Source organism: Poecile atricapillus, chromosome 3 (genome assembly GCF_030490865.1).
Source record: "Poecile atricapillus isolate bPoeAtr1 chromosome 3, bPoeAtr1.hap1, whole genome shotgun sequence".
In the NCBI taxonomy this organism is placed as follows: domain Eukaryota; kingdom Metazoa; phylum Chordata; class Aves; order Passeriformes; family Paridae; genus Poecile; species Poecile atricapillus.
This window is the reverse complement of record NC_081251.1, coordinates 24,967,359-24,991,638: the sequence shown is the minus strand read 5'-3', so window position 1 is coordinate 24,991,638 and position 24,280 is coordinate 24,967,359. Positions and strand designations below refer to the sequence as shown.

Below are 24,280 nucleotides of genomic sequence, written 5' to 3'. Positions count from 1 at the left end.
CTTGAGCTGTATTTGGAGAATCAGATGAAAAGGTCATTTAACATATGACCAAGCAGAGAAAAAATTATGGAACTGAACCTACATTATCACATTATCTATCTGAACCTACATGATCACTTACTGCAATAATACTTCATTAGCAGTCTTCAAATCTACTGTCTTTTCTAAAGTCCTGTAGTCATACCCACCCTGATTCCCGTTCTCTCAGCTCCATAACACTGCTTGGAAGATGCTGGATGCCTCTATCGCTGAGCTTCCCTGGACAAGGTTGCTCCTTCCCTTGCGTAGCATCAGCTGAACTGGAACTTGCTTGACATCTCACCTTGCAGCCTTCCCTCCTTCTCTTGATTAAAAGCACGGTGCATGTCAGAAAACGATCCACCAGTGCACCAAATAGACTTTCCTTTTCCTTGGAACCTCACTGGACCTTGGCTAGATGTGGGCTTTCTAGGCTCAGACTCCAGCCTTTCCAGTCATCCCACAGATTTTTGCTTGCTCATCAGTTCATCTGACTGAACATTATCACTGAAACATATTTTACAGCTTTTTTCCCCTCACACAATTGAAATCAATGCCACCTAATAAATAGCTGGTGAGGAGTGATTTTTAAGGTATTTGATTTCTCAAATATAAATGTTTCAGAAAGGCCTGTGTTATAATTTCGGTGTATTTTTTATGAATTTTCTTGCTGTCTATTTCTTTCTTCACTTTGGATTTGTTCTCCAAGGACACAAAATATGAATAAAAACATTTTTTCAATTTTTAGTCATCTATTTGGCCATTTTTTTTAGTCTTTGGTAATGTAATACTGATAAGTGCTTCAGGATTGAAAAGAAAATCATAAGACATTTTTTTCTCTTTTCTAGATATTTTTTTTCCTCCCATACCATGTAGTGGCAGATTACATCCTATGCTCTTTTTCCTGTGCTCTACTTGGAATATCTGAAAGCAGCAAAGTCTTGTTGAGGGTCCTCTTGGCAGGAGGCAAACTTCTATAGGAGGAAGCAGAGAGAGATCTGCTGGTAAGGCTGACTCCTTTGTCTCTTTTCTTAGTCTGCAAGTATGTTGGAGAAAAGAAAGGAAGTGACATAATTAACTTCGATAATCTCTGGTTGCTAGACAGTCCTGGAGGAAAATGACTGAACAGTGTTAGTTAGAATAGCATTGTTCCAAGGCCAAACAGAGAGAAAGAAAGGGACTGTGAACAATGCTTTTAGCTGAGTCTGCTGTACTCAGTGCCAGTCAGACATAGAAAAAAAAACCAAAAAAACAATTTGAGAAAAATATTCTGTTTGCTCTGAACTGTTTCGATTCATATGCTGTTTCCAGTTAAAAACACTTCTGTAGATCTCATCTCATCTTGTATCTTTGCCTGTTAAATTATAGCATGCTAATTTGCACATGGGCTGGTGTGACCTACTTAATTTTGTGCATATCAAGGTCCTTCTCTGAACATCTTATTACCTACTGTCAAAATTAGATACCTAATGCTTGTGGACCAAACATGTACAGAGATGCTGCCATTCGTCAGTGCTGGATGTGGAGGACACACTCCTGCAACATGAAGAACAGCTGAAAGAAATCAGGAAACAAAGGCAAAGCTGAAAATCTGCAGGAGTGTGTCTTTAGCAACAGCAGCTGCAGAGGAAAGGATGAGGGTGAGGGCAAGGCAGGTGGGGCAGCATGGCCAGCAGAGGCCACTGAAGGTCTGAGATGCTGAGAGGTGGCAGCAACCCGTGTGGCATTGCCCCAGTGCCCGGCTGGCTCCCCCAACACTGACAAGCAGACGATGTTTCTCAGACATGTGCCACCTTTTTTATTTTCATCAATATACGAGGAACTTGTAACAAGTAGGATATATGGCTCAGTACCAGGAGCTGACCTGCTCTGTCCCACGTGGTGAGAGCTGACATGATGCCCTTGTTGGGATGGCAGAGAGACACTCTAACTGTTTTAGTATCTCTGGGTAACAGGGTCAGTAGTACCTGCCTAGGGCATTAGGAGAGCATTGCCAAAGAAAATGCTTTCTTATGGAAGGCCTGCATAGTACAGATTGAGGCAGGTAACACAGATATTGTAGTATTATTCTTCTCCGAGACCTAAACTATAAACTATTTCTGGTCACAGATGAGAGAAACAAAGATCTCCATTAAAAAAATATAGAACAACTGAAGTCATCAAAAGACAGCTAGTAATGACCTATAAAATGCATGCAATCTTCTGGTCAAAAATATAAAATGTATTTAAAATATTTAACAAAGAGAGGCTACTAGAGGCAAGAGTCTCTTGTAAAAGAGTGTCCTGGCAAGAGGGGCAGCATAACAGTCAATTATTACAAACAAAATCCAGGTTTCTTAATTAAAATACAAAATACTGGCTCTGCTGTTTAGCCTGTAATAAGTTATGTCTTGAGAAGACTGTAATTATGCTGGCGCCTGCTAGTGCTGCCACAGTTAAGTTTGTCACCATTTCCATTATAAACCCCATTTTTAAGCAATTTATAATGTAGTCATAAAATATGATTTTAGATTGAACTTGGAAACAAAATTCTTAGAGTGAAAAGTTTTGTTTCTCTCTTTTATTTATTTATTTATTTATTTATTTATTTATTTAAATACAAATAATCTCTTTGGTCATCTTTATGCTTTTTAGGAGAGCACTAAATAAGCCAGAAGTTTTATGGCTTTGAGGCTCTCTGGCCATTTTGTAGTATAAACATATTTTATTTTTTTTTGTCTGCGTTAACAGGATCAGTCATTGCTTGAAAGCAGAGAATTTTAGTTCTTTTAAATGTCCATAAATACAGGAAAACAAACTTTACAAAACTTTACAGAAATAACAAAGACTGATTAGCTTTGAATTACAATGAAGAAATGAGAACCTAGTTAACCTTGGGCCTCAGAATGAATCGTTGCAAAATGCTTCTGCCATGAGACTGAGCTTCCCTTTCTAGCACCCTTCTCATGCCAAAGGAAGATGTCAGAGCCAGGAGGCAACAACTTCTCAAAGGTGGGATCTTTCCTGCCGGCCCATTGCATCTGGTTCTCCTAACTGCTCCCAGGAGCATACAGAAAATATCCAAATGCCTAGAAGTCATCGAAAATTCTCATTGATTTGTCCCAGAGCACATTTTATCACTAAAAGGTGATAAAGAGCAGAAAAAGAACACAGAAAATATTGGGCATCTGCTCTGAGAAATCACAATGAGAAGGCAGACTCACATGCTTGGGCTATGCAGAAGTATTTTTATTACATGTATCATCCTAATATAAGCCATTCAAGGACAAGACTCTGTATTTTGTGATTCAATGCTTGTTTCTAGAGAAGCAGTTTTGTTTTTTTTGATGATTAGCACTGAATAGATAGAAAAACCTATGAAAATATCATTGTGAATCCACTTCCCAAAGGAAAACACTGTCCTGCAGTCTCAGTCAGCATCTGTAGCTGTTTCATAATTTGCACGGCTTAGCTAGAATTCCTTCAGGAAATACAATTTTTTTTCCAACTTAGAAGTCTAAATTTTAAGGAACAAAAACTGAAAGTAGTAAAGCTAAAAAAGCAGAAATGAGGACTGCTTGCATGTCTCTTCCACGTTTAGATTACAAGGCAGTTTCAGATGCAAGGGTTGCAATGTAAATCATGTTCTTCTTGCCTAAGCCTACTTTACAAGAGACTTGGATTACTCTACTTAGCATCATGCAGGTCATATTTTTAGATCTCTGGCTAGATAAAGGGAAGTTTAGTAGCTACAATAATCTTTCACCTTCAATGTAAAGATTTTGAAGCAAATTTACTGCAGATTTTAAGTATATATTTTCTCCAGTATTTCAGTTTTTCTCAGCCACCGTAACAAACATCTGAGAGAAACAAATGGATTTGCTAGACCAACAGCATAAAATGATTTTTCACTTTATTCCTTTGCTTTGCCAGCTTAACAAATTCTGGTTTGAACCAACTGCTGTACTAAATATTTGCAACGGTTACCCATTGTTAATTAAATAAATTTCATCAGCTGTAGCCAATTGTAATAATTTTGCAAGATCGAGGCATTACATGCTAGAAGAGAGTATGGTCAAACGAGAGAAATTCAGGAAAACAGTATTTTATTTTAAGGACTTTTCTTGATTTGTGTTTTACCATTGCCACCACAGTGCTATAGCATATTGGCTTATTAAATAGACCCAGAGCTTGAGCAGTTGCATTATTTTCTGGATTAAAAATTGGATAGCTGGACCCATAGACTGGTGCTGAATGGTGCCACATCCACTTGGTAACTGGTCACTAGTGGTGTTCCCCAGGGATCAGGGATTTGGACCAGCCCTGACCAGAATCTGGACCAGTGAATCAAGTACACCTCAGTCAGTTTGTGGAAAACACCAGGTTGGGAAGGTGTGTTGGATTGTAAGGAAGGGTTTTTGGACAGCCTGGATGCATGGATCAAAGACGATTTTATGAGGTTCAACATGGCCAAGTGTTGAGTCCTACATCTGGGTCACAACAACCCTGCACAGAACTACAGGCTGGGGGCTGAGGGGCTGGAAATCTGCCCAGCAGAAAATCTGGGAATGCTGATTTACATTTGCCCAGGTGGCCAGGAAGGCAGTGGCATCCTGGCCTGTGTCAGCAGTAGTGTGGCCAGCAGGAGCAGGGCAGGGATTGTCCCCCTGTACTGGGCACTGCTGAGGCCACACCTGGAGTGCTGTGTCCAGTTCTGGGCCAGACTGGAGCAAGTCCAGAAAAGGGCAATGAAGCTGGTCAAAGACCTGGAGCACAAGTCCCATGAGGAGCATCTGAGGGAGCTGGGGATGTTTAGACTGGAGAAGACGAGCCTCAGGGGAGACCTTATCAGTCTCTTTGACTATCCAAAAGGAGGGATTAGCAAAGGAGGGCTCTATCCCTTCTCCCAAGTAAAAAGTGACAGGACAAGGGGAAGTGCCCTCAAGTTGCACCAGGAGAAGTTTAGATAAAAAATTTGTTCACAGAATGGACTGTCAATCAGTAAAGCAGGCTGTCCCAGGGAAATGGCTGAGATGCCATCCCTGGAGGTATTTAAAAGACACAGATGTAGTGCTTTGGGAAATAGTTGGGCCGTGGATTTGGCAGTGCTAGGTTAATGGTTGGACTTGATAATCTTAGACATCTTTTCCAACCTAAATTATTCTATGATTCTATGTAGAAAGATCAGTTAGCACATAACAAAGATTTTAGGGTGCACACAGTCCAGCACCATGCACATCTTTTTCTTTCACAATCCTCCTCCAACAGCAGGCGATTACTAGTCTCTCAAGGACTGTGTGATTCATGGTAGTGATCACTTTCAATTGAAAGTACTGGAGCAGCAGCTCCTTTTTTATTGCCTGAGAGGCCAGCTGATCTCTTACAAAAGGGGAAACTTTGCTAAACAAAGGAAGTAATTTTAAAAGAAGAAAATAACATCTGTCTACAGATATGTGGGGAGGGAATGAAGAAATGTGAAAATGGAGATGGTGGGGAAAAAAGATTTAAAGTTCAAAAAGCTAAAAAGAAAGTCCATGTGGGAACAGAGGCAGCGTGTTCAAGTGGCAGACTAAATGTAGAGAGATGTAATAGGAGAAAGTATTGGGAAGAGAGGGAGTGTGTGTATAAAATGAAGCACAGGAAAGTGGTATAAAACCCCCCAAACTAATTTAAAAGAGAGGTTAAGAGACTGCTGCACTATCCCACTGCCAGTAGAGGTGCTAAAACCATGGCTATGGAACAGAGTAGCAAAATGCTCAGGGGAAGAAATAATTCCTATATTTAGATAGGTAGGGTATTTCATGATATGAACAATAGTGCAGTGCAGCTACCTAGAAGGCATCTGTTTAGAAATTAATTTCTGAATGAATCTGTAGTTGAAAATAAAAATAACTCAATCAAGAGGCAGAAGTTCCCTGGAAAAGCACTTCAACCACCCAGAGAACAGCACAAGATACTTCTGGCCGTGCTGCAGCTATAGCACAAGGAGACCAGCAGGTACCAGTCTGCAGCTGGGGCACAATAAAACCCTTCTACAAGCTGAGCCAAGAATAATCTTCTTTAAAAGTGCTTTACTACTTACAAATGTTGCTCTTGTCCAAGTGTTTTGTATTTGCTTCAGTGCAGTTCCTTTCTTTTTTTTTCTTTTTTTTTTTTTTTTTTTCCTTTAAGACAATTAGGGGCTTACTGTAAACCAAAGGGGATTTCTGGGAGCTCTTTGGGTTTTTTAATTATGCAAATGATAGCACTGTGATGTTGAATCATATTATTAATTGTATATTTTGTTGTTCTCATTTCTGAAGTGTATGTATGAAACAAGGTTTTTTTATTTCCCAGTCCTTGAATACAATAAGTTTCAAAAAAGTCCTCAGGCAGATTGCAAAATTATTTTTCTCAATTTTCTTAATGCTAAAGAAAAGTATAATTTTAATGCTGCAGAGTATTCCGTGCTGATAGTTTTACAACATTGTGTATGTACTGTGAATAAAACAAACTTCATAAATTATTGTACTTAAAGCTGGAGACCTTTCTGTAATTTTTAAACAAAATGTTCAATTAAATGCCATCTATAAAATGCTTGATGCCTTGCCTCCTTGGCTGATTTGTGATTTTGCCTGTGCTTTTGAATACCTGGATGAAAAACTCTTAATGCTACAGGAAACTGGTTGGCAACTGAATAAATAACACTATAAGTATTGAACACTTCCACACAGTAAGTGTTATTTTGCAATGGATTCCTCTTGCTGTAGCATAAAATGGAAGTACTCTCTCTATAAATAAATAATACTCTGAATAAAAGGGGTTTACAAACATCATACTTAATTCATGTCTCAGCTGCCAATTTCTGCAGTTAATTTTACCAGTTTTCACACTGTGTCCATACAAATGGAATTATACTTGCATTAGAAGACATCTTTCAATGATGCAGAAAAATATATTTCTGCATCGTTCTTAATGTTAGCAGCTTAAGAATACATCTTTCATACAACATCCAACTTAATAAAATAAAAAAAGGAGTGAAAGTTATCATACAAGTTTTTTGATTGGACATTTGGAACATTTGGACTTTTGTATACTTATGTCCAAGTCACAAATGTACACCTTATGCAGTCCATACACTGTAAATCTGACTTGGATACAGGTAGTGCAACGGGTTTGCCAAATTATAGTGTCAGTGTCACATTTCTCCCTCAGGGGATGTCCAGACTGCTTGCTTTATTTTTGCTGGGGAATCTGTAGCTTTAGTAACTAATTATTCTCCAGCTCTCACAAAACCTTTTTATAGGAGTCTTTCTCCATGTACCTTTTTTGTTCTTTTTTTCAGGGATGTAACAAAAACAGATTTAAACATTTTTAAAGCTGGATCATCTGTTTATGCATAATATTGATTGGAATGTCAAATTTAACAAGTCATTAAGGAGGGAAAGGGCCATCAGAACCATTCCATGTGCATGCATAGGTTTGACATGTAAATGTCCTGAAGAGAGTCTGCATTTTAGCCTAATAGTTGCAGAGGACCATTGCTCTGGGGAATCACCCTCTGTTATGTGACATTGAGAACCAAAGGATTCTGCACTGAGGAGCATCTACTGATTTTTGTATATTTTTGAATAGCGGGCATTGCCCACAGAAACACTTCTACCTTCAATGATTACAGTGGTCTGCTGGGTAGCTATATTTTTTTCACCACTATAGTGAATGGTGATCCATTGGAATGCAAGATTGGCAAGATCTGAAATCCCAGGTTTCATTACTTCCCTTATGATATTTTCTCTAGCATTGTTTAAATTAGTACAAACGTAAGGAGCTCTGAATTCACTCATCATGTGCATACATGCCACATTGTTTAAGAAATTTCATACAGCTGCTTCCTATCTTGTACTGCCAGGGTGCCTGCACGGTGCTCTGCTGCTTTCCTGCCTCTGAGTCCCTGCTCTCCAGGTGCACCACTGGTTGTGTGCTCCCCTGGCAGATATCTATCCCTAAGGGGAGCTCGCTTCTGCAGTCATTTCAGTCTTCCTTTTATTTTCAAAGGGATGGGTAAGGGTGGTTCAGGTGATTTCTTATGTTGCTACCAGGTTCAGCATCTGGGGAAGAGAGAAGTCTGTGTATATCGTGACATGCTGAAACTGTACATGGTATTTTTTCTTTAGAAGTTCATTGTTATATGTTGGAAATGCAAAATGGGATCTATCAGCCATTACAGACACCTTTCATTTCATTAGAAAAGACTTTCAGTTTTAGAGCTGTGTCTGCCCTGTATGAAATACCCATGCTAAGAATGAGTGTTTATGGAATATATAGGTTTATGCAAAGGGACATTGTTTTTATATTAATAAAAACTTTTTAAAAATTATTTTTGTGTTCTAGTCCGGGACATCTGGTATCTTGGTGTAGTGCAAAATTGCAAGTGCAAATGCATTATTGTAAAATAAATGCTTTGTATTTATGTTACTTATTTGGTTGTGGATCTATAAAAAAAAAACAGGAGCTCTTTTCATCAAATGTATGATGACTAGATGTGTTCTTATTTAGTTTCTGTCTGGAAAGATGTGTTCTTATTTAGTTTCTGTCTAGAAAGATATTTGCTACATAAAAATATCCTTAAATTTAAAGGTATTTTTGGCTTTTTTAATGAAAAAAAAATTAACTAATGTGGAACTTCCGACACTAGTGACATAATATAGGAAATTTCTATTGCTGGACATACTGATGGGCTGAGAACTTAAATCCTCTGAGCAATCAATCCACTGGCTTTTATGAATGCTCAGGGAAAAAAGGAAATATATTACTGGAAAAGAGGAAGAAATCTTGTTGTAGGATATGTGAGGGCCAAATTCAGAAGAGACATATGTATGGTAAAGTCTCATGTATCATTGCAACTGACTAAACAGAACAAGTGAAAAGAAGAAAAACCAGGAAATAATACTTTTCTTTTAACAAATAAATTTTGAAGGAACACCTTAGCGAGGAAAGAAAAAGTATTCTGATTGTGACCGCTTTTCTGCTGAGAAGAAAAGACTTTTGCTAAATATCTTCCTAATTTTAGTGCCAGATAAATCCTTTCTTGGGAGAAGCATTGTTCATTACATGTACTGATTTATGAGACGGAATCCGCTGTATTTAGGTGATGGCTGGACTACTCTGTAAAACTTGTTTGTGCTTAATATACTAGATAAATTGTTCCTGGCTTCTTAGGGTGTGACTATACTTGTTGTCACACTCCCAAGTTTACTTAACTTTAGTGTGTGATTTGCTGAGTAGGTGTAATGTAAAGGAAAACCCAAAGGGATGGATTTTATATACCTAGTTTTTTTCCCTTTAAATTCATGTCGACAAAAAATTTTTTGTCCCTTTTTTCTGCCCTTCATCAAAGTAAAGTCTCCTCAAGGCTACAGGCAAATTTTAGCAGCATGGAAAATGACCACCAATAACCTGAGCAGTATGAAATTTAACTTAACACAGTGATTTTGTTTTAGTGAGAGGAAAACACCAGTTACTGGCTGTCAAAAAATTCTACACTGAATCTTAACTTTATGGGCAGCAGCTTTAAATCTATTTAATATTCTTATTTCTTCAGTTAAAATGTTTCCTTCTTCAGTTAATAACAGGCTGTGGGATTAAATCTTAGCTTTTCATATTTACTGGGAAAAGCAGTATAGCAATTTATGAGTAAAAATGTACTTTGAATAAATTATCATTGCAAATTACAGTTTATGAAAGTTGTGACTATAACCATAATTATAGCATTGGCTGTGCAGAATTTGAAATCTTGCTCGCTGATTGAATTTGTTTTCATTCAGATTGCGTTCCCAAGATTTTTAGAAAAGAGTGAATCAAGCCTCACTGACAAAATTTTCTACTGAGTTTATTAAAAAGATCACCTATGTTTGCTAAATTTGCCTAAAACATAAACTTTTCTTGAATTAGTGAGATGCTATTTTAGTCTGTTATGAGAGTTTCCTACTCAGGTTTACTAAAACAGACTCTTAGGGAGACTTACAAGAGCTTCCGTATTACACCATCTATATATCCTCAAATTGTTAAAGTTAAAATTGATTGTGCAAGCTGTTACCGAAAAAACAGCCAACAGACAAAATTAGGTATATTACTGTGAACTGGAGAGACGGGGGAGAGGTTTAAAGCTCTATCTGGCAAGAGAAGGGTTAAGGACTTTTTTGCTATACCCGTTTCAAATTACAATGAGAAGCCTCTTCTTTCCCAGCAGGGTTGTGCTTACATTAGTCTTTAGATCTCTCTTGAAGAGAGCTGTTATATTTGTGCCTGCTACAGTTGGAAATAACAGTTCAGAAGCTGAAAAGGGTTGAATGGATTTACAGAAGGTTATTTTTTGCAAGTAAATTCATGGCAACACATTAATTCGATTAGTGCATGCTTTAGAATTACTTTACACTCAAGCGATTCAAAAGATGTTAAAGTTATCTCCAGGCTGCTGGACAAATATGTGTTACACCACCAAGGTACAGATCAAGACAAATCTGTGACTCAGGATTTTATCTTGGGAAGAGCGCAAGGTGTACGAAGAACTCAGAATAACAAGGGAAGATAACTCTGGGAACTACAATGTGTCAGAAGAACATCTCTTGCTAACACAGCTCCCCACCAAAGACCTGGTTATCTAAGGTTTATATAGGAATGCCTAGGTCAGCTGACAAAATACTGGTCTTCTGCTCCATAAATGCAGAAAAAACGATAACAACAGTGGAAAATTGGAAGTCTGAATTTCAGCTTTCTTAGAAATAACTGCAACCTGACACATTCCATAATATTTAAACAGGGTGGGGGGGAGAGGAATCACCAAAGATGTTACGATGTTACGTTTAGAGATGACATTGACATGAAGAATAGGTAAATTTTGTTTTTCAACTACTGGGAAAGCAGACCTCCTAGGAACTCAGAACAAGTAGGAGAAAAGTTGTTGGCTTTTTTTTTTTTTTTCCCTTGTTCTTTTTCTTTTCAAAGATGAACCTAACTGCGCTCAAAGCTTTCGTGGGCTTGCTCTGGAATTGCTGGGTTCTGGTGGGTCACGCACAGGGAGGTTTAGGAGACAATCATGTCCATTCGAGTTTTATTTACAGGAGGCTGCGGAACCATGAGAGAAGGGAGATTCAGAGAGAGATTCTCTCTATCCTGGGTTTACCTCACAGACCCAGACCATTTTCACCAGGAAAGCAGGCTTCTTCTGCACCCCTCTTCATGCTGGACCTGTACAATGCCATGACAAATGAAGAGGATTCTGAGGAGCTGGAGTATTCACTAAAGGGATCAATGGCAGGGGAGAGCAGAGGGATACGAAAAGGATACCCTGCCTCTCCAAATGGATATTCACGGAGAATACAATTATCTCGCATGACCCCCCTGACCACACAGAATCCTCCTTTAGCCAGCCTGCACGACACCAACTTTCTGAATGATGCTGACATGGTCATGAGCTTTGTCAATTTAGGTACGTGGAAATATTTTTTGCTTTTGTTTTCTCTGACAAACTGTTAGTCTGATCTTGTGAAGGGCGAACCTCTCGGCCGAACTGTAACCTGTTCTGAGACAGCAGGATTGGGCCCGGGCTGCTGTGCCACTGGTAAAAGAAAAATCATACGGATGGTAAAGTAGCTACATTGTAGGTGGCCATGGAAAAAGATTTTTCTTACTGTTTATATAAAGTCAGTTTCTATAACTTCCCTCTGCTGGCTTCTGTTTTCTTTCTTTCATTGATGTAATGAAAATTCTAGCCTTAGGCCAACTAACTCCTTTTTTTTTAAAATCTCTAAAAATCAAACACTTATGCCTATTGCTCAGTTATTTCCCTCAGTGTTTTCCTTAAAGCTTGCACATGAACAAACATCAGTTGTTAGTATTCTAAAGTCTGGAAAGGTATGCAAAAGGAAAAGTTAAACCATTAAAAAAAATATTCTTAGGTTATTTAGTGGGGGTTTTTTCTGTTGTTAAGAATCAGAGTTTTATTATCTTTTCAGATGGATGGCTGGATTTTAAATAATCTGTTGCTGTTCCTTTGTTATTTCTATTTAATAACAACAGACTATGTTTTATTATGCTGCTATAGTGCTCAGAATCTACAATGGTCCTTATTTTCTCTGTCATAAATAAAATGACAAGTAGAGTATTAAACACTAGAAACATGTAAGCAAAGAATGCTTTTGAAAATTATATAAATTCAGATACAAAACCTGATAAAACTAAATTATATTGGCTTCTGAGTGTAATAAACATGCTTGCCAGTTACATAGTAAGAAAAAAAAGCAGTTACAGATTTCTTTAATAGAACACAAATCTTATCTAGAGAGCTGCAAATAATTAATGAAATTCATTTATTATTTTTGTAAGTATTTGTAATGTCCAGGACTCATAAATTTGGCTAAAAATGCCACTTCTCATTGGACCCAAATAACAAGCGATTTAATTGAAAACTTGAAATTTCACAATAAACTGGTACAAATTCTGATGAACTCTTGTTTTCCAGGATAATACTCTCTGTAGAAACTTTTTAACAGTGACACAGGTTCCTAAATACCTTCATTTTATCACACACATTCTGTATTTTTTATGTCTATCAGATTTTTAGTAAATATTAATACTCCAAATACTAAAATTCTAGTAAGGTAACACTCTAGAGTTTATTTGCCATAATAATAAAATCACATTTCATAAATTATTTGACTGACAAGGAGGTGTTCAAGTTTGAGACCTTTTTCCTTAAGAGTAACAGATGTCCGCACCATTAAATACATTTGCTTGTTGTTTTTGCTCTGGAAATAGCAGGTTAGGAAAGAAATGGAATCTGTTTTCTGAATATGTGCTCCTTATCATTAAGAAGCAGTTATATGTTGCTCATGTATTACTTTTAAATTAGCATTGCATGCCTCAGTTTACCCAGAGTATCTGGAGTCAGCTGCATTTAAAATAGCAAAGTTATATGGAAAAATCAGAAATGCTTTTATCCTCAGCATTAGCAAGGCACCGATCCTGCAAAAATTTTCCTTGTGTGTCCTGAGAAGTTCCCTCTGCAAATGTAACAGGGACCATTCCATCAGCGTCTCTGAGGACCATTTACACGGGACCTAGCCTTTGATTTCAGAAATGTCTTTGATTACAATAGGACTTCTTGCAGTGAATGAGTAGAAGTCTTTGAAGTTTCAGTGTCAGATATGTCCTAGGCTGATCCTACTGTGTTTCCCAGACAAAAACCTTCCCTGGAAGAACTCAAGTTTCCACTGAGTGTCTTACCTTGGGTAGGAATTTTCTAATCTTTGTCTTATTTTGTTGGGATGCCAGTGTTGCCTTAAGAGAGTGATTCTGAGAAGCTAAAGCTTATCTTATGTTTCAAAACTATGAAAACTGGGGCTGAGATGCCATATTTTTCTAGTGATTAATATTAATAGATACCATTAACTTATAACAAAATACTGTGTAAATATCAGGTTTAATTTGGCATCTGTAAAATTAAAAAGCATCTCAGCTCTAAGTCAGTTTAAATCCTAATTCACTTTAAATACCCTTCCATACAAGTTGGCTGCTGTGGTATATCACACATTCCACAGTGTAAAATGTGTAAAAAATATTGATGACCAATATAGATTAGCTTCAACATTTTTATTAAACAATCCTATGTTTCGGTATAATTAGCATAAAAATGAAATAAATCATGGAAACAAGTAACCATTTTATATGATTTATGCAGTATGAGATTGTGACAGATGAGGGCAAGCTCTTATAATGGAGAATGGGGAAAAATATGCAGTGATAAGTGAATGCTAATGCTGTACCTTAAAATCAATAAATGCTGATGCAGCACAGTAATAACTCAAATGGATTTAGAATTGAAGCCCCAGTCAACTTGCATTAAATAAATCTCCTCTGAAGATAGTATTCACCATGTTCATACTTGCACACCATTAATTACATAATGTGTAATTATAAAACTCTATTAATCATCATGATATTTAAAATTGAAACTTTTGTATATAGTTGTACCAGTTATAACAATTTAAGTCATATATATTGAAACAAGAAATCTGTAGCTGAGATGTTGGATACAAATTATTAAGCATAAGAATTAAAAAGACTGAATAAGGTTAAAAAGTAAAGAAAAAATAGACAAAAGCAAACAATTTTATACTAAAGAATAAAAATTTAAATTTGTATGCTAACTTTGATTAAAACCCCAACCTGCTGGAGCTGCAAATACCTCACTTTCAAATACAAATTCAGAAAATAATTATCAAGGGAACTGCAGTCATGATTCTGTCAACTAACCAGGGACAAAAATAAGAATGCATTTATTTCTCCCGAACTTAAAATTGTAAACACCTGCTCTTTCTACTGGAATTTATATCAGAATCTCCATCTCTTTCTTTCTTGAAAGATACAAGAAGACAGAGGCTATGTCTTGTCCTGTGTTTTGTGTAAGACTGTGTGCGTTGGCAACTCTCCATAAATATTGATGAGTGTAACAGAGGAGTTAACTGGGTTTGGTCCAGCAGTCAAAGAATAATTCCTCCACTAAACACACTGGGGTTTACAAAGATCTGATTATATCACCTTCAAATTCAGAATTTTGCTTTCCTGACTGGATGTTTTTATCCTATTATAATATTTTATTATACTATTGCAAAGCCCTGACTCTTTTGAGTTCTGGCATCTTCTTTTTGGCTGATATCCCAAAATGACATATATAGGATACCCTGTTCCCCAGAGAACAGGCAAATAATACTTACGCAGCTGAACTCACTTTTTGCTCACTCAAAATTTAGTTAGGAAGGACTTTTTTAAGATAAATGCTAGTGTTCCCACTCTTCACCTCTTACAAAAAGAAGGGGATTGAAATTGATCTACATGGATGAGGCATGGTAAAACAGCAGCACTTTTGTAAACTACATTTAAGCATTTCTAATACTGATTTTTCCATTATCATCAAAGTGATCATTAAATCCACTATACTTAGGCATTCCTGCTCATGCCATTCAAATGATCTGTATTTTCACATTTTTTTTACAACACATCTGTTAATTTTTCTCCTAACAGAGTTTTTCATTTGCTAAACAAGTCTGTTTGCTTTCTTGTATCTTCCTGTTAATTGATATGAACATTCCATAAAATTATATATATATATATATATATATATATATATATATGCTTTTGCGGTTTTCTGTTGTTTTATTTTTTAGCATATAAAATTAATTTCTTAAATTTGAATGTGAAGATCACAATAAAATTTGTGACCCTAACATATACGTGCTAAGGATATAATAATTACTGAGATTTTTTAAGTAACCAGTTCACTCCAAAAATACATTTTTCCTTCTTCACAGACAATGTGAATGATTCCACAATCTTAGAATAATTTTGAAACCGCACATGCTGTGTTCAGTTCTTAAACCAGACACTGAAATCAATGGAAATTTTGTCTGAGGCACAGAGGACTATTCATATTTCTCCAGCTTCTCTATCCCAACTTTGAACACTGTTTTACAGATTATATTCTTCTTTAAAAGCTAAATGATTAAACAAATACATAAATTCAAAAGATTTATAGCCCATTGTGTTCATTGGCAAATGCTAGCATGGCATAGAACTAATTTTACAGCTACTTTGAGAAACCAATAGTACATCAATCCACACCAAATACCTGTACAAATGTATTTTTGTTACACACGAAAAAGAAAGAATTCCTTACTGCAATCAGACCCTGAGCATACATAGTAGCTCGTTTCTTAAATTAAACTAATTCAGTTTCTACAACCTTCCACTCACAGCTAACATATCATCAGCGAGGAATATGGAGTGCTAAGCTATAAAATGCCAGGAGCTGAGGAAGGGGTTTGAAGGATACACACAAAAAGGTCTCAGGATCATTAACTTCTCTCCTAAAGCTTAGGAATGAGCACACTTTCTTTCTTTTCCACAGGATTTCAGATGTTGCTGTCTTGATTTTAACTGTACATGAATTTCTTTGGCTGTGGTACAGTTTTAGTATATAAACGCAGGCTTAAAATGAAAATATTGACACAGCCTTCACTGAAGAGATGGAAAGAGCACGATTATCTTGCCTTGAATGTGCTATTGCACAGATAAAATTTGTTAAATGACAAATAGACCCCATGTCTTTAATTGTGGAATTGGATCAATACTGAGAAAAAATGAGAAAACATTTGGGAAGTTTTTATTAAATGGCAACCCCAAGTCAATAAGATGTCATTTTTTAATCCTTTACATAACATTTAGTGCAAATTGGATCAAGCAGGTTAATTTTCATGTGAAGTAGACATCACTTGGCATCTGGAAATCCTGAGACATTTTTTTTCCCCTTTATTAAAGTTTTGTCACCCAGTCAGTGAGCGGAATGAATTTCTTGTGACCTAGTACAGTTAGGCATTAGAGGTAACCATGAATTATGAAATGATTTTCTATGAACAAATTAAATATTAAGACAGCTTTTTGAAAATTATTTTATTTGTTCCTAGAACAAAAGGACTTTACTCAGAGGATGATGAACTAAAAATGCTCATCCAATACTTACAAATCATTAGAGTTTTAACCAATTTTTGTGCAATGACAGAGCAGGTTTTTAGAGATTGCTTTTAGTTTTTAGCAAGAAATATTCTCCATATCCCTTTTTTGAATTACACTCTATTTGTTGGTTTTTATTGAAATATTTTATATTTCCTTTGAAATCTCTCAAGTTACATGAATCTTAAGAACTATATAGCTCTGCCTCAAAACAGGTTTGTGTGATCCATAAATATCATCTAACAAAATAATGTTTTTATAACTGTCAATTAATTTTTTTGCCAAAGTTAACACTTTAAATCCAAGTCAATTATTGTGTCTACCCAGCCAAAAAAATGTCAAGCTCTCCATTAACTGGGGTATAAAACTGTCTGACTCTCCTTGCCGACAGGTTTGAAAGAAATTGCAGATAACTGAAGAGAAACTGATTTAGCAGATGGTTAGACGTGCATGGTGAAAAGCTATATATATGTATGGATATATAAAAATATATATTATTATTATTAATATTTTTCCCATTGGGAAGAACGGCTGACCCAGTTCCGCTTCTTCTTTAGAAAGTGTTCCTTTCCAGACTAAACACAGACTTTGGGTGGGGTGTTGGGGATTGTATGTATTGTACAGTGCATATTTTCCCAGGAAAACACAATCTGGCAGTGGCTCTGGCTAACCATGAAAGAGAAGGAGGCAGGCTTGTGGAGAGACTGCATGGAGAGTATTAGGGGAGGAATCCTGCCATGGATTAGATGGAGATCCTCTTGGTTCTCTCCCGAAGTTCTGGGTTGTTTTCTTAGATACCTGGACAACTTCGGAATATATCCTCTCCCATGCTTATTGCTCCTGTTATTATTTTCCTGAATGTTAAATTATACGAGGAATTTTACTGTGGCTACCTGCCTACTTACTGCTTGAGCTATGGGGGTATTTATGACAGGGACAGTTCCCTTCTCTTTTCTTTTTAGCCATGGCAGCTCCTTTCAGCTTGCTTTCATAGGCCCACAGACTAATGGAATTTGGAAAAAATTGATTGATTGCAGTCTGATCATTCTAGGTGTCATCTGGTGTTTCCACATAGCTGAGAATGAACAGTTTATGAAGTGCCAATTGCAGCCTCCAGCTAAAGAAAGGCTCCCCAGGGCTTCAGGAGAGCTCTGGCTGCTACCAGACTTTATAATTATTTCCCACACTTTTCCCTATCCTCTCCTCCTTGTCCTTTCCCTTGTCTCTAACCCCTGCTGCCTAGGCAGGGTCACTGAACTTTAGTTTTATGTCAGTGGCATTTGGCTGTAGAAAGGATTAAAGTCTGAGAAGTGGTGAGACCAGGCGACAGTGCGGGAGATGGAGAGGGTAGGAATGAGAGCAGGCAATGACAGAAAATCAGCAAAGAACAGGCTGGGCTTTAGAAGGAGGGCATCCCTCTTCTCAGTAGGTAACAGCCAATGTGCAGGGCTGGATACAGACCTGCTGGGCATGGGAAAGGTTCACAACAGAGAAACTGCCTCTCTGGAAATTGCTGGAAGGTTAATCCCTACTCCCCTGTGCCTCACATGGAGCGTGATGTTGCAGCACTGAGAGCACTTCCCAGGCCAATAGAACTACAAAAATGGGAGATTGTAGTGGTAGGGAGAAGGTGAATCAGATGGATAAAGAACAAGGAGCATGATAAAGAAAAATAATGTACAAATGAAAGCCAAAATTAGCGCAGGTGTGGGTTTCTTCTCTGTGTAAGCCTTGAAGGCAAAGGGAGCACTTTTCTCCTGAGCCCCCTGTGGCAGAGCAGCTACCTCAGCCTCCTCCCCAGGCACTTGGCTTCCCGGGCAAAACTTTTCGTCCTTGCAAAACAAAACGCAGCTGCCCCCACCCTTCGGTATGTGTGTGCCGGGAGTACACAGACGGGCTACTAACATTTGCTGCCATAAATAACTTAGAAGCTGCTTTTAAAAACCGCAGGTTAAAGGATGAGGGCTGCCATGACGCACACAGAGGTTGAGATCAGAGGAGCAGCTAAGAGGGGTCAGGAGAAACAATGAATCCCCTTGTTCTGAGTCATATTTATGAGTGCTCCATTGCACCTAAAGTTCATATTTATTGGCTAGGCCATGGGGTTTCCCCATTTGCTCATCTCTTAAAATAACACCCCTGGTTAAAATTTCCTATAAAACACAGACATGCTACAGCAGGCAGAACTTGTCAACCCTGACAACTACATTATTTAAGTTTGTGGGTGGGGTACACCAAGCAAGAGCTGGTTTGTGTTTTGTACTGAATTATGAATTTGTTTCTATACAAAACATGACTGTAATATAAGTAGAAGAGGAAAGATTTTATAGCTCAGATCTCCACTCAGAAATTTCCCAGTCATTGAGAGATGCTCCAATAAGTGAATTTAAGTATTTAGTTCCCAGCTCGTTTTGAGCAAATATTCTGGTGCAATAGATCAAGAACCTGGCTTTATTAACCACTACTATACCACTTAATACACATGTGGTTTATGAGGCACATGTGGTATCTCACAAAAATATTGTGCTACTTTTTTTCCCCACTGTAATTCAAGGCAAACTGAGTCAAAAATTATTAATGAGTCAGAACCTAGAAAACTAGCCAGGACAGCTAGTGCTGGTTCGTGATATCTTTCTGTAGCTAATAACCAGTGACTTCACAGAAGCAAAATTCCACATAATTCTCTTTTTCAAGGAGAATCAAGATGAGGAAGAAATTTGAACAACTGAAATTTCTTTAAGGTTTATCTTTATCTAGCTTAACAAAATTATTCCTTATGAGAACCCTAAGGTCTTTTCCAACTTCAATGATTCTGTAATTATATCCCATTGTTGACTGGGTCAATTAAATAAAGTTATTGTTGTTTTAATTAACAGGTATTTGACTGTAGTCATATTAATGAAGTTAAATTCATATGATCAGGTAAAGCTGTACCCCTGTTCTGGAGTAATTATTGTAAATTAAGAGAAATTTGGCTAGACATATCAATTTTCAATATTTATATTTTAAAAATGGAAGGGAAATACACATGGGGTATGCAACTATAAGATACTGCAAAACAATTTCAAAAACTCATTTTATTGGACTTTTTCAATTGTGAATGGCATCATTTTTGGACATAGAGGTGTTAAATTCTATTCTGACAAAGAAAAAAATTCTGGAAAAAATACGTGTTCTGTTTTGCTCTAGGCCTTAGAAAAAGAAGGAGCAGGGACACTGAATGAGCAGAGACTGGTTTTGGAGCAGTGGGCATCTGGTGCATAGAGCCATGGGATTCTGGTGGCACAGTTTTCAAAAACACTAGCTGAGAAATTGAAAGAGTGGGAGAGCAGCAGTGTGGATGATATCGCTATGGGAGCAAGTCCAAGCCCAGTGTACAGCCCCATAACAGCTGTAGTCTTTGGGGTGATTTATGATGGTGGGGATCCAGCAGGAACATAGCTCTGGGAAGGTTGTTCCCAAGGTTAGCTCAGCTGGAATATTTGTCAAAAACTACAAGTCATAACATGCTAGTGATCCCAAAGGTTAATCTGCAGCTCCTGACCAAGTTACCTTGCTGCCTCATACATGAAAATTAAATGTGTGCAAAGGTTTTGCAGTGAGTGAATCCCACCCCCAGCCGAGTCAGAGAGTGAAATGTCAGAGCAACCTAATAGGAAAATCTTGAAGAGCCTCAGATAGAGAAAGAAAACAGTGTGCCTCTGTTTTCCAGACTATAAAATGAGGATGGGCAAATACGCCTGCGTTCATTTTCTCTTCTGTGCATTGTTATTCTTGGAAGTTGCAGACTACTGGTATAGCTTTCTTCTTGTGAAGCCTTGTTTTACTCTGGCTGTGTGCTCCATAAAATACTTTGCTTCTAAAAGCCTCACAACACCTTGCATTTCATCATGGTAATCTCAAATACTATTTTAGAAAGGGCTAAAAAAGGCTCTTCTCTAAGGGCAACAAGTTTGCTGCTCTGTAGTAGACAGTTTACAAAATAATGAAAATGAAAAAGAGGCACTGGAATTTAAGCACCAATATTGAGATTTGTGTTCTGGTGTAATGAAGAGAGGAAGTCTGGCTAGCTTAGCTCTTGTTCGCAGATTTTACCTTTGTGTCTCTCTGGGTCATGTGTGCATGTATATTAGTCTGTGTGCATGGCTTTGTGTATGTAATATAGAAAGCATGTAAATCTCTTTCAGTTTTAGTCACTGGAATTTTTTCCCCCTTAAATCATAATATTCTTTCCCATCAATACTATGCGGCTTTAGCAGCCCTGACCTTTCAAGCTGCCTGTTTGGACCAGTGTTTATCAGATGACCATTTGACCTCCTTGTTAATTGTACTTAATTACATCCTGTTGTAACATTTTGAAATAAGGAGGAGAGTTTATGGATCTGCTCCAAAGACCTGAAGACTAAAATGGCAGCAGAATTCAGTGGTATGAGCTGCTGAGTAATCTTGTAGGGAGGGTAATGAGAGCTGTGGCTCACCCACTCAATGTGGCAAAACTGGATCCTTAAACCAGTCCTTTTCCATTTAGGATCATTGGTACTTCTGTGAATAAAATCACACTTTTTTTTTTTTTTTTTAATTTTTGTTCTGAGAAGGGCTTCTCCTCTCTGACTAAAAACTTGGGTATTTCTCCAAAAAGATCAAGAAAGGAGTGAGATATCAACAGGACTGCAAAGGCTGAAGTTCATGTCTGATGATACAAAAAACGGTAGCCTCTGTTTCCACAAATGATATCACTGTAGTTTTCCAAAATTTCACAGTTTCTTATGCTTCCATAGAATTGCCAGTTCCCAAGAGTTTTTTGAGACTTGTATAATATTTGCTATGAGATTTTCTGTGCATTGATGATTTATGAGCACATCTACGGTTTCATTAAAGAGCAGCAATTATCCCCTGCAGCTGCAGAAAAACAAAAACGAAAACAAATCAACATCCAGAAAGAGCTACAGTTCTTGAAAATAGTCACTCTAAAGGCTCAGAAAGCAACTTCAAGTGCTTTTTATTTTACAATGCTTTTCATATAGGCAATGGCTTTTGAAACACGTGGCATCGACCATATCACTTCTCACTATTGCTATATATACATATATTTGCAGTAAACTTGATTTCCTAAAATACATGAAGAAAAAAGGGAATAGAAGGTATAAAATTAACAATACCAGGTGGAAAACTAGTCCCAAATATTTAAGGCAAGGCAAAAGAATACACCTTCAATTTTGTTTTATTATAACAGCGATAAATAGACTTATTGCAGAATGAAGCACCACAAAAAATTAATTGTTTGTAGTGGTTAACTGCATATCATTATGGCATTATTGCCATGGTTTATCATCCAGCATGAGTCAAATTCTAGATAAAAAAGAAAAGTTACTTAGGGCTGTGCTGTGAGCTCTTTGGCTGATGCAGTACTGCCCATGGTTGTCACTGTGAACTGAACACTATCGTGAAAATTAAAACTCTGTACTGTCTTTTCTGTAGCGAAGGTTAAACCTATAGTTCAACTAGACACAATTGCTTTTACATAGTTAAATATTTTTTGTGTATTGATTTAAATTACAAGCTTATATGATTAAAAAAACCACACAGAATTTACTGGATGTCAGTAATGTATTCAAAAGATCATAATTTTTAAATCCTCTTGGGTGTTAAGCAACAGAAAGTATACCTGAAAACATAAAATTAAATATAATGACACTCAGGAAAGGCTGGTCTATTTTTTGCAATTTTGACAGGTAGTATAATGTGACAGTATATAATATTATATTTCTCAGAAATTTAAAATTACATATTACTTCAAAATAAAGTTTTTTCCTTAGTTCTTTGGTTATGTCCTATATTATATCCTATAACTATCAACAATGTTTTTTCAAAAGGTAATTTATTTCATCACTTCTTAAACTATTGAATTAATAGTAATGTTTAATGAGGCTGTATATAATGATGAGATCACATTTACAAGGACATTTGTAGATATATCAAATTTTTTATTTACGTAAGTATATCTTAAATATATTTATAATTTCATAAGCTATGTGTACATATATATTTTTCTATAGAAATTTAGGTACATGTTAGTGCAAAATCCAGAGGCACTTGATGCTGTGGAGTAAATTCTAAAACACAGATCACAAGATATTCAGAGCTGAAGGGGACTCACAAGGATCAAGTGCAGCTCTTAAGTGAATGACCCATATGAGGATTGAATCTTCAGCCTTGGTCATATTAGCACCATGCTCTGGCCAACTGAGCTAATCTTGAGGTCAATTAGTTCAAGGTCATGCTGCAATTCATTGGGTCAGGATGAAGACAGTAATGTCATTAAGATTAATAGCATATTGCTGCTATTTTGATTGCTCTGCAGTTGTGTTCTGCTTCCTCCACATTTGTATGTATTCCTTATAAATGCAAAAGATGTGCTTGTTAGCATGTGCATGCGAGGGAGATCTTGTCTAAAAGGTGTTCATCACTCAACTGGAACTAGTACACAGGCACACTCTTGAACAGAAATCTTGTCTCCATGGGCACAGCTTCCAAACAAGTTATGACCTGTTCATGCGTGTTTGCATGTAATGAAGCTTCTTTTATTGACATATCACTGTATCATTTACATTACATCATTATATCAGTGAGATTTACCACAAATTCCATTACATCATGCTGCTTTTCCTTGTCTGCAGGTAGGGAGCATGTTTTCATCAAAATGGCAATGAAAGCATGTCTCCAAAAGAAGAGACTGTGATGCTTCCAGATTGACAAATGGGGCTTTTTACTTTTTTTAAAAAAATAAGCCTGTCCCCAAAGAAAAGAACAGTTGTCACTTCCAAACCTAGTGGAAACACAGGTTTAGCACAAGTGTGGGTAAAGGCTAAGGTTGATCAGCTGCTGCAAAATGTTCGTAAAAAGTTCTTAGTGGTGTTGTACCAAAATGATTGCAGGTCAGGTTCCCACTCCCTGCTCATTCTTACCTTTTGCTCAGAAAGACACACAGGTGTTTTTGGGGCACATCAGCTCAGCAGAGTATAAGCTCCAGGAGACCATCTTTGCTGTTCCAGAGAAGTGTTACAGCTATAGTGTGATTGTAGATGCCTCTACAATCAGCTTGGGTACTGTGTATGTAAGTAACTGTGTGAGGAATATGGGAAACACATCCCCAGGTGGAATGACACTGAAAATACAGAATTATTACAAGCATGTCCACAGTCCTGGGAAACCAGCTCTAGGTGGCTGTGACTGAGCCAGGAGCAAATGACCTCCTCAAGTCCTCTCCAACTGCAGCCTCTGTGACTCCACAACAGAGTAACTACAAAGAAGGGGGACCTTACCCTTGTTTTATACATTGACATCAATCATTGGGTTTTTTTGAGAGGAGTGATGATCTTGCATCAGACAATTGTTGGACGAACAGTCCTGTGTGCTCAAAATGTCATACTTTCTATTTGGAAATTATTTTTTTGCTTGTTATGTCACTTTGAGGCTCCTGTGTCTCGCTCCCCAAGTCTGTCCAAAAGAACCTACTGTGAGGGATCATGACCTACTGCCGTGTTACTTGGAGCTAATCTGAGCTCTTCACATTGTTTGTGAAGGTTATTTTTTCTTTCCTTTGGCAGTGCAGATGTAATGCTGGATGGCCAACCCAGAGGTATTTTGTTCACTAACGGTCAGTGAGTTTCTGCCCAGAAAGAGGGTCAAAATGATCATTAACTTTGGTAAGTTTTAAACTTCTTTCAGGAAAAAAAAA

The 24,280-nt window shown here is 37.2% G+C and overlaps 1 protein-coding gene across 2 annotated transcripts in view; it reads left to right on the top strand.

The window, feature by feature from the left end:
• The first annotated feature begins 10,237 nt into the window (after nt 1-10,237).
• Nucleotides 10,238-24,280, top strand: part of BMP5 (bone morphogenetic protein 5) — a 55,552-nt gene continuing 41,509 nt past the window's right edge. The window contains exons 1-2 of one of the 2 annotated variants that reach the window (XM_058836883.1): nt 10,274-10,478; nt 11,097-11,464. In XM_058836883.1, coding sequence (XP_058692866.1) covers nt 11,215-11,464 — 250 coding nt within the window. In that variant the 5' untranslated portion in view covers nt 10,274-10,478; nt 11,097-11,214. Of the gene's footprint in view, nt 11,465-24,280 lie in introns of both variants that reach the window. The other variant, XM_058836882.1, reaches the window with a different exon arrangement.